The sequence below is a fragment of the Meleagris gallopavo genome, chromosome Z (genome assembly GCF_000146605.3).
Source record: "Meleagris gallopavo isolate NT-WF06-2002-E0010 breed Aviagen turkey brand Nicholas breeding stock chromosome Z, Turkey_5.1, whole genome shotgun sequence".
NCBI classification, from domain to species: domain Eukaryota; kingdom Metazoa; phylum Chordata; class Aves; order Galliformes; family Phasianidae; genus Meleagris; species Meleagris gallopavo.
Genome location: NC_015041.2, coordinates 23,544,248 through 23,558,242, shown reverse-complemented (window position 1 = coordinate 23,558,242; position 13,995 = coordinate 23,544,248). Strand labels below are relative to the sequence as shown.

The window sequence follows — 13,995 nt, the reverse complement described above, 5'->3', positions numbered from 1 at the left end:
TAAAGCTTTTTTCTTTTTTCTTTTTTCCATTTTTCACCTCTATTAAGCAAATTACTAATGATTTCAGTTGTTCAATCTTAGCAAAGCCTTCATTTTTCCAATTTTACTTCCTTCTATGCTACAGATGGCTGTTAGGGCTGCTTTCAAGGTAGTTAAGAAAGAGCATGACTGTATTCAAAACAATTAGCATTACTTTGTAGATAAATCTAGGTGTGAAGGTTGTTACTTAGAAAAACAAACCCTCTTCAGCTGTTGCCTTGTGTATACTCTGAGAATACTGTTCTCACAGATAGAAGCTAAGTATGCAGTAGATACTACATTGTACTTAACAATGCAGTTACATCAGCATAATTACATTTTCCCCGTTTGTCTTTGAATAAGTATCTTTGCAGAATGTGCCATCCATTGTCCTTTTTATTTTCATGAAAACTTCATGTACTCACATGCCTCCTGTAACAAGAAAACTTGTACCTGTGTTTTCCAAATAGGCTAGAAGATGCATCCCAAACTACAGGCTGTTACTTAATTTATGTTAGTGTCACTTGCTGTGAGCTGTTAGATTAATTAAATTGCAAAATGTCCATTTATTCAAATTATGCTTTTCTGTTATAGCAAACTATAGCCTCCTCATTTTCAGGAACCATGAACTGATTCTCTGCTGATCTATTTGCTTCAATCTCTTGTCAAGTAGCACCTGTTTGTTTCCATGTGTCTGTAAAACCATTGCCCATTTGCATTTTCTTCCTATCTATGTCTATTCCTGTAGGTGGCACGCTGTGAACTATAACAGCTTGGATTTGAAAATGTTTTAGGATACTTGATGGGAACATTTATGTACAATTAGAGTAGCTTACTGAATTTTCTGGCTCCCTCCGTTGTAGGAACTAATTTCTCATTTCCATCCTGCTAGCTGGTTATGTATACTTCAGTGATTGAAATCCCACGGGATATTCGTATCTCTGTTGTAAAGGCTAATCTATATTTAGACAACACATATTATTTTTTTCTACCCGCTATATGTACCATATCAAATAAACCTATTAGTTTTAAAGTTTCTGAGCAGGTATTTCAGATACTTAAGTCACTTCAAGAAAATTGTCTGGTGCCTTAATCTAGTCATTTCTAAACTAGAACACTGAGGCAAAGTCTTTCGTTAGAGGTGGGCTGGATCTTATGTGTTAATTTTTACTTACTTAAAATGTCTTAAAATATATATTTGATTTTCACAGTTTCACTTTAGTTCTAATACTATGCTTGAGAATAGGCTTACTTCTCAATTCACGTTATTTTCTTTTTATGAAAAAAGGAACAGAGGAAATCACTGTGCTTTGATTGTAGTACTGCAGATTATTATCATTATTATTGCAGTTTAGTAAGATCTAGAAAGCTCTTTTCAATGCTTTGGGCTATCATGTGGCAAACATTCCTGAGACTTCTAGAAAAATATCACCTTCAGGGAATGGCTTTGGTCTCTGTCATCACCAATTCCTGTTAAATGTGAAATTACTGCTTTTCTTTCTTTGAATGTTGCAGTGGAAAGTCTGTTGGTATCCTTCCTTTGGAAATTTCAGAGATTAGACTGTGAAGTGTTAGGTTCTGTAAGCAAAAATATCAGTGCTGTTAGGTCAGTCATATGGGTTTGGGGGTGAAATCCTCATTGGAATTAACCTGTTGTCTGTGCTTCAGTGTTTGGGCACAAGTGTATTAAGAAGACTACTTTCCTCCTGGGAAAGTGGTTGCGCATCCACATCACCATGTAGCTGTTGTGAAGGTTACCGTCATACCCACACGTGAGTTTTCATGCTTTGACATGCATCTGTATACTACACCTGCTTGGAAATCTCCATTCATTTTTTGAGACTACTAACTAGTGATTAAGAAAGCGGGATTTAGAAAGCTAGAGGATTTGCTTGTTCAGAGGAGAAAGTTTTTTGAAGGTTTTTTGCAGTGGTGGCACAGATTATTTTGTTATCCAGACAGACAAATACAGTGGACATTGGGGTATTCTTAAGAAAGCTCTGAAATCCTTATTGATGCTTTTCTTCCATAGCAACACGTATGCCTACGACCTTTAGACTGGCTGGGAGACTGCATCTAGTTATAGTGGGAGACAGTGTAGCCACAGTACATACTGCTTTCTAGCTGGATGACAGTGTTATTACCTCTTGGGCTCAAAGCCATCTGCTCGCAAGAAACTCCAACTATTTTCTAGCTACCAAAAGCTCATCACAGCTATTCTGTTTTCTAAATTGGCTCACCATAGAGTACCACATTAAATGTCTATTTCTGAAAGTTTAAGAATGCTACACCCCAGGCACAGTGTGCTCTTTACAGCAGGCATATAGGGAACAGAACTGTTGGGAAATCTGAAGTTATAGAACAAAACTTGAGAAGGAAAACTTGAAAATTTAGAGCTACTGCAGAATTCAGTATTCTGCTCAAAAAAGCAAATGTGTGAATTTGCCCTTGCTTCCCTTTGCTATAAGCAAATAATACAACGTGGCAGGAGCAGATTAAATACAAATAAATAAAAAATAGCAAACATCCTTGGATACTGGAACAAAACTATAACCTTTACTTGTTAGTCTGTGGATTCATTAGTGATATCCATGAGTGTTGTAAACGTATGAAACTCCAAAAGATGAAGAGCTATACAGAAATTTGAATTGGATAAAAAAAGTAAGTTAGGATTAAATGTTTTTTTAGAACTTTAGGTGTTTCACACAATTTGTTGTAAGAGAAAGCTGTTTTCATGATTGATATTTTACTTTCTTGCAATGAAGCAACTAGTAGATACAGAGTAAGGAATGAACATGTGGGGAGAAGGGATTTCTATATTAGCTACACATCTTGAGGGAACATAAATCCAACTGGTATCATTAGGAAGAAAGTGCATTTAATATCTCCATGTATAGATCTTTGTGAATCGTAAGCTCTGCTTGCTGAAATTCATTGTATTTTTATCTTGCTACAGTCTGTAACAGTTCTTAAGTGACAAAAAATATTTCAAATCAATTTTTACAGTAATCCATGTAAAGAAAGCACACATTGTTGAAAGACTGATGTGAACTAGGGGAGGTGTTTCAGTACTAAACACATGTATCTCTTGAAATTAAGACCTTAACAAACTGAAATAAAAATCTACCTTCAGAGACAAATGTGTATAACTTCGATGTGTTTTAACACTCAACATATTAATCTCTGTTCTCTACTTGTGTTGGAGTGAAAATAAAAGATACCTGAAATAAGGATGAGCTTTGCAGGAACTTGGAATATTTATCACAGAATCACAGAGTTGTAGGGGTTGGAAGGGACGTCCAGAGATCATCAAGTCCAAACCCCTGCCAAAGCAGGTTCCTACACCACGTCACACAAGTAGGTGTCCAGGCAGGTCTTGAATATCTCCAGAGAAGGAGACTCCACAACATCCCTGGGCAGCCTGTTCCAGTGCTCCGTCACCCTCACCGTAAAGAAGTTCTTATGCACATTTGTGCGGAACTTCCTATGCTCCAGAATGTATTTTCATCATTTATGTATTTTAATCATTAGTGTGGAAGTCTTAGCAGTCTGAAGATCAGTGGTAGTAACTGGGATAGGTAAAGAGAAAAGATGGTATTCTGAAAAGGCTTTAGTATTGTTTTCCTCTCAAAATATGTTTAAGACTCTATTGTTTACAGTTTTTCCTTGTGTTTCTATTTTGGGAAAGAGTATTTGGTTGGCTTGGCTTATGTATTTTTCCTGGCCAAATGGAGTACCTGTAGAAGAAACAGTTGAATCTCTAGCAAACTGATGGAAAATGTACCGTCTGTAGTACTGAAGAAGTAATGGATTTGTTCTTCAGCTTCTATGTTTTTTGCTGTTTTTCTGCATTTCTTTCTCAATATGTTTAGAACAATATAGCTAAAGTAAAATGCTGGTGAAATCATTATAGGTATGTAGATGTCTGCAGTTCCCTGAATCTGTGTTTCTTCCTTTTTTGTTGTTTTGCTTTGTGAGGTATGCAGATTTGCTGACTTGTGGAGCACGCTGACTTTGTGTTACTATGAATTTAAGAACAACAAAGGATGAGTGTCTGAAAGAAGAGCAGCTTAAAATGTCCATGTGCTTACAGTATATAGTAGAATGAGAGATCTGTTTGGAATTTGCATTTTGTCTGTCATACTGAATAATTAGACTTGCATTTGAAGTTTTTTCACTAATTTAAATTTAAAGAGCAGTTAGAGCAATTAAAGATTGATATTTGAAATTGGCCTTCTGGTATTCTGCTTTCAGAAGCTTCATTTGGAGGCTCAGTAACTACACTATGATAAATCGGGTATGAATGATACTAGATTCTTGTGCTAATGGTGGTTCTACACCTATTTTTTTAACTGTCAAGGAAAAAAGATGTAGACTTATTATTACAATAAGTACAGATACCTGTGAGATTTCAAGTAAAGTACCTGGCAGATTTAAGCTAATAACTCAATTGTTTATCATTGCTGAGCGTGGATTTACATCAATTTCTCAATTGTCTATTTTTGCTTGACATAAGCATAATTCTTTTTCGTTTGAGAAATGTTGTCAAAATGTGCTATTTATACTGATTTGAATGCAGTTTTACTCTTCGGGTATTAAATATACGTTTTACTGGTTACATTACAAATATAACCAGTTGAGGTAATTAACCACACAAATCAAGTGCAAATAAATTCCAGTTGTGCAATTCACAATTCTAATTCATAGCTGAATTATTTTTTTATTTTTATTGTGGCATTTTTCATTGCAGTACAGTGATTTGCTATCTTGTACTATTTAAATAAATCTTCTTCATCTTTCTTCTAAGATCTGTTTATATCAACTACTTGTTTTGAGACTCAGAATTACCAATTCGTTTTGAAAAGTGTACCAGGGAGAACACTGGAAAGTGCTTGCAAGCACACCTTTTATTTGATATGAACATCTGAAAATTGCATAGCCTTTGGCTTTTTAGCAGTTGTTCTGGAATAGCTAATTTCACTAAAAAGATAAATTGGAGCGTTTACTGTCACATTTGTTTAGGGGTAGGAGTGAAAGCAGTTTCTATAGATAAAGTTTTCACAATTACTTTATTTCCAGTTCTTTTAATCAAAATTTTCAACATTTCAGCCTCCCTTGCAGTACTGAAATATGTAAATTGCTCCAAAAGTAGTGCCTTATATTTGTTTCCATGAAAAACTGCAACAGATACAAAGAGCATAATAACACTATGTGATATAGCAAATTCTCAGCCACAAAACACCGTTTTTCAGGAGTCACACCTATTAGCTATGCATTTTCACCGCTGATGAACAAAAGCCTGCATACTGCATTTGTAAACATCTGCACCAGTGTGGGTGACCTGCTGTTGCCACTGCCAAAATGCACCATGCACTGCCTCATTGTCCTCACATTCACCATTTGATCTCCACAAACATTCAGCAAGTGTCAGTGAATGTCAGTGGGTGCCATTTTTTCCACATGGAGGAATTCATTGACGCGCTTTTCCTTCCTGTGGATTTCCATGTCAGACACCATTTAGTCAGTGTCCCTCTGCTGCCATCTGTCTCATGGTAACAACATGTAATGGAATATTGGTGGGAAAGTTCAGCCTCTACTGACAAACCACCAACATCTGCCTCTTGAGGTAATTGTGCAGCATCATAAAATAGGAGGTGTTACTTTCAAAGCAGCGCTGGTAAATACAATTAGAGAAGAGGTTGAAAAGGAAAGATTGGCTGCCTTACAGAATTGGAAGCACATTGTTCCATGATGCATGTACCTATGCATGTTAAAATTGCCCTTTGCAGTGACACCTGTCTTTCACCTTGTGTCAAATATAACAGGAAATTATAATAGCGAACTTACTTACATACTGCACTTAAACAGTACTGATTTTATTTTGTTTTGTCTTGCTCAGTCTTTGTGATTTCTTTGAAGTCTTTATTGCTCTGTTTAAGATTCTCTACATCGCTTCTAATTGTCCAGGTAATTGGCTACGAAGAAGAAGCAGAGGAAATAAGTTAGGAAGAATGTGAATCTCAAGATTAGGGCTATAGCTATCCTTTTTTCTCTTTTTACTTTTCTTTGCATAGCTCTTCTTCTATTAGAAGAAGATAAATCCAACGCTTTATATTGGTACTATGTTACAGAAACAATTCAGACTTAGAGAAGGAAACTTGTTTGTAATAACGTAGGATATTAAATTATATTTGGACAGTGTGCATTAGAATTATAATTTTTCATTCTGAAGGGAGCAAAAATATTTAATGATATGCCTTATGTGTAAGATTTTATCAACTGTTTGACCGTTAGCTGTGCCATTGAGGTTTTCCTTTACCATTTAAAATCCTAAATAGATTATCTAATGTTTTCAGGAAATATTAGCAGTGGATAAAATATTTTAGTGTTTGACTTCCACTTGAAATTGAATTTAATCTAATGTTTATTTTCATTCTAATTTATTTAAGGTCCTATTGAATTTGAGGAATGTAATACGTCCAGTGCAGTTGAAGGTGAGTTATTCTAGCAGTTATTTGTGGTACATAGTATCTGAAACTGAGGAGCAAACGGTAAATGACTTGTGAATGTATTTAACTTGAAAATATTTTAGCAGGCTAAAAAGCAGTTGTTATTTTGAGAAACAAATTTAAAAGAAAATAAGACCTATAGTAATTTTTTATAAGCCTAATGCATCATTGCCAGAGAATGTTAATGTTTATTATAAATGTACTTTTGCTAAGACCTTATGTTTTGAGAGGTTTGGATTTGGTTCAGTTATGTCTGTGTAACTTAATTTACAAGAGTCAAAATATGGCTCTGGCTCTTTCCATTGTTGTCATGTTAGTTGTACCAATTTTAATGCAGTGTTATGGTCACAGATCCTTCCTTTGTTGGTGTAACTTATTTTACTTAGGGAATTGTTTAAAGTGGTTAAGAACTGTTTTATTTGCATACACTATGTATTTAGTTTTGGAGCAGAGGAGCTGGCAGAATAGCTGTATTGGCCGAGAGTTCTGAAGTTGCCAAGGTTGCAGCTGAGACTTAAAGCTTTTTTTTTTTTGACTGAAATAATGGGAATCCCTGTCAAGAAACAATTCCGATATTCTATTTGTTGTTGTCTGGGGCTGGATATGAATGTCAGACTAACATTTTAAAATAATTTTGGAGCTATTTGTGCCCCTGTGAAAGCAAGATACAGCTAAGTTTACAGCTACCTGATTTTGGAAATTTTGAATTATTTCACCCACAAGTTTTCCAGGAGTGGAGAGATTCCTTATGTGCTGTGTACGTAAGTCACTCCAAAAGTAATGCCTCCTATTTATTTCCATGGAAACTACATCAGATACAAAGAGCACTGTAACACTATTTGATTTGGCAAATTCTCTGCTACAAAACACCGTTTTTCAGGAGTCACACCTATTAGCTATGCATTTTCACCACTGATGAACACGAGCCTGCATGCTACACTTGTAAGCATCTGCACCAATGTGTTAGGTTATCCATGATGTCAAGACTGTTGCCACTGCCAAAATGCACCATGCACTGCCTCACTGTCCTCACATTCACTGTTTAATCGCCATAAACGTTCAGCAAGTGTCAATGAATGTCAGTGGGTTCAGCCTCTACTGACAAACCACCCAGCCTCTGATATCCTGGGACAACGTCATTAAATAGGGGGCCTTACTTTCAGAGCAGCATTTGTAGTGTATTTCTATGAAGGAAAATATAATGTTGTTTTAATGATACACTTGAATATCAGTTTTTAAACTTTTAGAAACCAAATTGTGTCCACCTTTCTGCTCATAAGTTTGGTGCAGACAGTATATTAAGTCAAAACAAAACTGTAGACTCACTGGATCTGATCTTTGCACTTAGCTGTACATTTTGTTTAAAGTGAGACAGAATACTTAGCTACAGCAAAAAAACGAGAGAAGCAGAAATGGCAGTGATGGAATATTTAAATGTGTTTTGATTTTAGCATGTTAAATGGTTTTGAAGGAAAACTTTTCTTCTGTACTATAGTTAGGTATATGTAATCATGCTAAAAGTGAGGCAAAAAAAGACAGGAGGGTAGGCATGACCCCAGACTCTGTACTAGCAACAGCTCTGGAAAGACGAGAAGTCAGCATAAGCAGGAAAGACAAGTGATGTTCACTTTTTTATGGGACAAAGATCTACTTCTTAGGAGAATCAGTGGCTTGCAGCAACTAGGATCATTCAGGGAAGTAAGAACTGAGTGTTGAAGTGCACTTGCTGATAGGGGCAGATTTGACTTCTGATCCAAGTGCTATTCTGTCCATGATTCTGATCTATTACTGTTCAGCTGGAGAAATAGCTCTTGTTGAGTTTCTGTGAGCAGACTCCCTTTCTTCATAACTAGCAGTGCTTCAATCTTTTGTAAAAGAGTTAACAGTCTAGTATACTAAACATTGAGAAATGTACATACACTGCAAATCAGTTTTATAATGACTCACAGTAGTAATGTGTTATCTTAACTGTATTTTGATTTTTTTATTTATTTGTGTTTTATTAACAGCACATGGGAATAATATTACAGATATTTTGTGTTTCCTTTGTTTCACTCGGTACAATTTCCATCGCTATCTGTTTGTATGAATCATTATATCACTGTTTAAAAGGTATTCATATTGAGGAGCATCAGTGTTTGGCGCTGCTAGACATCTACTCTTCTCTTTAAATGATAAATGTTTTGTTTTGCAGGGATAAAACCAAGGAAGAGGAAGCCTTTTGGTTTATCAGGAATAATGAAGAAAGAAAAAGATACTGAATCTGTGTAAGTGTGTTTCCAGCTTGAGGTTCTATCTTGTATGAAAACCTGTGCAAGTATGGATGTGAGCTGATGTTTAATGAATGTTGGTGTTACAACATGTTTAGAAGAGTGCTGATATGAATATGAAAATGTCATAGCTATTTACAATTTTTGTTGCTATTTAAACTTTTCAGGAAATAATTTTTTTTAAGATAGTGCTGAAAAAATTAATTACCTAAGATTTGATTTTTTTACCCATATGAAGTGTCTTACAGACACTTTTCTTATTTTTCTTTTTGTGTTTAACAGTTACATACTTCAAAACCGTGTTTTTTCTTCTTGTTGTGAAGATGTAGTTAAAGCTCCAGGCTGTCACATGTTTTAAGTCATTCCTCTATATATCCGTTCTGTGATTTAGTCCTTCTTCTGCATTCTCTTCGGTATTCTCTTATGCTGAAGTAAATGCTGAGATAAGTATATACAGTATGATTTTGGTCAGCAAAAATTTAAGAATACAGTTACAAAGTATGAAGGGTTTTCTTAGAATACTTAAATTAGAGCGTTATAAATACTTGATTATATTAGTGTTTTTGTACATGTTTTAGAAATTATAATCTCTGTAAAAAGTGATTTACTACACATTTTTGGGATGCTGGACTTGCAACTTTGAGCAACAGTATGCTCATTCATTTGCCTTTTGTTCTTTGCATTTACTTAATTACAAAGTTGTGATTCTGCATATTGAGTTTTGAATACTATTATATGATTGAGTTTTGTACTTTTCCAATAACAAAAAAATTGCCACTAAATGAGTTATTACACAAGCTGATCTCTTGTCATGTATGTCATTAACTTGCTAGCAAACCAAGCATCTCCTTCCATTCATTCTTTATCAGATAATGAGATACGTTTAACCTGCCTCCAGGAAAATGTAAGACTCGGTGTTATTTTTCTGGAGTCAGTAAAGACCAGGAAGCTCCAGATTCATTTGCCTCAGATGTATCCTTGATCTATAACAGAAGAAAATTTTCTTGGTTCAGATTGCTTTTATAAAAGCTATCTTTTCCCAAATACATTATATTTAACATAGAAAAATAGTATGTCTGTCTCCTTCTGGGAGAACTTTTCTTTTTCATTACATAGTGATGTCATCAGACAACTAAAATCGGTGCAAGCACTCTGAAATGGGAAAATAACTTTCCTTTCTTGCAACAATTTGAAGTTGAACTTGATTTGTATTACACTTTTTGTTTCTGTTTTTACTCACAATGCAAAAATGAACAGATGCTGAGGTTAGTAAGAAAGAAATATAACTGCATGATACTGACAGACTGTATAACACATGCTGTAGATTTTTACAAAGTTAAATCCCTAATTTATCACATTACATATTTAGAACATCATGTATTTTAATATTTGGTTTCTAAGTTAAAGAGGATCCATTAAGTTCTTACATAAAATATTCTACTGTTCATTTATCATCTCCTTATTGCTTGTCTAAATTTTGCTTGATTTCATCTTCAGTTGATGTTCTGCTTACAGACTCTGCATGATAGAACTCTATAAGAAAATTTTCTGCTCAGAGAGGTCAACTCCTTTCCTAATCTATTAAGTTGGACTGGCAGCTTATTTTGCTTGTGTAGAGCTCACTGTCCAAACCTAGAATAAGTAACTCGAGGTTTCTAGGCTTCTCAATTTATCAGTAAAGTGAGAAATTTATCAGTCTCTGAAGTGCTGACACATAAGCTGGGCATTGTACCTAGCAGTATTTTTGCACAGGTAAATGTCATACACATTATAATGATGTATTACATTTTGCTGTACAGGTTCAATCAAGTATTTCACAGCTATTCATTATCTGCTTGAATTAGTTATCAGCTAGAATCCTTAGATTCCCTCACACAGTTCTAATTTTCTAAAATATATTACCTCGTAGTAAAGGCATGACCTGGTCCTTTAATCTTAAAAGGTGATGCGTCTAGCAACATAGAAGTACATCCATCTAAAACCTGTTGTCTTTGTTTTCCACCTCACCAGCACTTTGAATCTTGTGGGTACTTTGTCTCTTGAGGCTGCGAAATAGCTTTTAAAATAGCGTTTTCTGTTGCTCTGAATTCAGTTTAACCAGTAGGGGGAGATAAGACGTAGGACGATTAGACTCACACGTGTTTTCTTTTGTGCGCAGCCTTTCAGAAAAGACAGAACGCTTCATCTCACTGTCAGTACCATAACAGGCTGGACTGAACTCTATATTCTTCTTTCCGTATTAGCAAATTGTCACACCTGTTTTGAAAGATGCTGTAGCTTTTACATTTAACCCATTTAACCTTTCAGGGAATCACAGAATCATAGAATCACCGAGATTGAAGCAAACCTCCAACATCATACAGCCCAGTTACCACTAATATTGAAATAATGAAGGATAAGCTTTTTCTTCAGTAGTAATTAATCAGCTAATACAAAAATAAGATAAGCTACATTAACCGGTTGTACAACATTTAAAATTTCAACCTTAGTTATCCACCTTGAATCTTATGAGCTAAATCTTACTCTAAAACTTAAGATGCTTAGTTAAGTAAAGCTTGTGGTGTAGTATACATACAATAACTATAATGTAAGATACATCATTTCCAAATCTGGAATTTATTTGCCTGATTCTGTCAATGGCATTGATTCTTGGCATTTATGTGGCATGATTTTGGCTAAGCTTTATGTGCATGTTTCTTGCTGGAGAATATCTAAAGCAATAACAACAAAAATAAGCTGTGTTTTTGCATCTTTGTTCTCCTCTTTATGCTCTGTGGCATGTCTGGTTGTTTTCCTTAAGTTGTTTTTGTTTTTGTTTTTAATTTGACTGCATCAAAATGCTGTTTTTCAATTGCACTTGCACTTACAGTGTTACTTGTCAAGGTGCTGATTAGAGAGGGCCTGTATGCTCCTGAAGTGTTTCCACATTCTTTAAATGTAATTCCTTCTCTTTCTGTGTACTCTCTCTTACTGCTTTAAGTTAATGTTAAGTTTAATGTTATGTTTAAGTTAAGTCCAAATTAATGTGGAGGAATATAACATATATAAATGTTTTTGTAATCACTGCCTTCCTGTCAAACACTTTTTCAAAGTGTTTTTAAGATACTTTTTGTTTTTTCCAGCATTTTCTGGTGCTTGACTCTAACTGTACTTAACAAACATGAACTAGGAATGAAATTCCCAAGGAGGAAAGATCTGAATTCCTTCAGGAATAGTGTTAGTTGCTTTAAGAGCTGGTTATCGTACAAAATGTTTCATTAGGATTGGTGACTTTTACTTACTGTGCACATAATCTGCAGAGACTTGACTCCTTAAGTATATTCATCCAAAATAGAATGTGGAACTCCTGCCTTCCATTGATTCTTTTTGTCTTCACTATGATGTGAGTTTGGTTTTTCATCATTTATTGTGAGTTTTTCTTCTGTGGAGTTTCCAGCATAAATTTTTAGAGTTTTTTGGGTTTTTTTTTCTTTTAAGTCTTGTCCAGTCGTGTGTAGATAATATAGTGAAAATTTTAACAGACTTTGTGAGGCAAAGGAGTCAAACTCAATATTCCAAATTAATTGAAATTATTAAAGGAAGGAAGTCCTGGGACTATATGAATAAACCCATTTATGTGTTTTGTAATTGTACCTTCTCTTTATTTTTTTAATAGGGAGTGTCCAGATGCAGACTCAGTTGTAAGTAGACTTATTTCTTATTTCTATTTCTATGTGTATGCTAACATTATCAGGCACTGCAATGTAAATGGAACATGATTTACATACAGGCCCTGCTAGGTGTTATTTATGTGATAGAGGATTTAGTATTTCACTAACATAATTGAAGTGTTACTTTCACTCAGAACATAATCTTTCACAGTACATAAAGACATTCAATTTTAATATGTTTGTATTTCCATCCATTTCAGGTTTTAAACAGAATGTTTTTACAACAATGATTTGCTACTTTATTTTGTGAGTTAGTAGTTTGAACTGCTTGACTAATACATTCTAAGTGAGTTAGAGGTTCAATATGTTTTCATGAGGATCCAGTTTTGCATCATCACATTCCTCTGCATTATTATTATCTCCCTGAACAACCCTTCTGAAATTAATGGAGTTCTGCTTGACTGCTTGCAATAGAGTATAGCTGTATACTTTTAAAAATATTGCTTTAAGCGTAGTATTTCTAGCTGCGTTTTTTTCATGGTCTGTTCTTCATTGCTCTCAGCACCATGACTTACTTTTTTCTTTTTCTTTTTTAATAAAAATAAGTGGTAATTGTAAATGTTAACACTTTTTATGTACTTAATTAAGCCTTTTGTTTTTATTGAAACATGTCAGTTGTCTTGAATTATATGTAATGGAGATCGGAGCTTCCTGTAGCTATGGTTGGTAGTAATTTACAGAATGGTTTAAGTGACTTTCTAGAGACTTATGTTTTTTGGTTCATTTTCATGCCAACTATATTAGGCAATTTAACTCTCCAAATTCACCTGTTGCAGAAATTTTTTCTTTGCATATAGTGTCTGTAGGTTTTAGTACATAGTAAAAAGCTTTTTTTTTTTTGAGTAATTTGGTTTTTAAAAGAAATCTACTATGACCTTTTTTCTAAATAAGGAAAGGTTAATTTTGCTACGTAATATAACTGTCTGTCTATGAAGAGCCTTGTAAGCGTCATATGAGACAGTTGTTTCACCCTATACAAAGTCATCCTGGTTTAAAGCATTTTTTTTTTCTTGGGTACATTTAAAGCTATGTAAATTTAGAATTATCCCTATAATTATCAGGCTTTTCAAGGAAATAATTTCTTTTGACAGTTCGGGTTGAGTCACTGGAGTGAAACGCAAGTGGGTTTGACTTGCAGTGTTTATTTCTTCCTTGCTTATTTTGGTCTCTACATTTTTAGAAAGTAATTAATTCAACTGTAAATGAATCTGATGTTCTTTCTGGCTGCATGAGGAAGACCATTACAATCATTTAAGTTAATTGATCTGTCTAAATACAGTTATTTTGGAAAATTAGCTTTCGTATCATCTAACGGCAAGGCTAACAGTTTCTCATCCTTCTCTTCTTTTTAATGCAAAATCTTTTTTTCATGCATTTAGAGATTAAAATTTGGTCTGTCGTTTCTTCTTGCTTTTTACAAGCAACATTGTTATTTGAAGTGGTAGAATGCAAAAATATAGAATAGCAAAAATGTAAAAAAAAAAAAAA

At 34.4% G+C, this 13,995-nt stretch overlaps 1 protein-coding gene across 2 annotated transcripts in view; it reads left to right on the top strand.

Moving 5' to 3' along the window:
* The window catches only part of FCHO2 (FCH and mu domain containing endocytic adaptor 2), an 82,851-nt gene that overhangs the window by 28,276 nt on the left and 40,580 nt on the right, over positions 1-13,995 (top strand). For both annotated transcript variants that reach the window (XM_010725584.2, XM_010725583.2), the window contains exons 8-10: positions 6,468-6,512; positions 8,722-8,794; positions 12,453-12,477. In XM_010725584.2, coding sequence (XP_010723886.1) covers positions 6,468-6,512; positions 8,722-8,794; positions 12,453-12,477 — 143 coding nt within the window. The remainder of the gene's footprint in view (positions 1-6,467; positions 6,513-8,721; positions 8,795-12,452; positions 12,478-13,995) is intronic.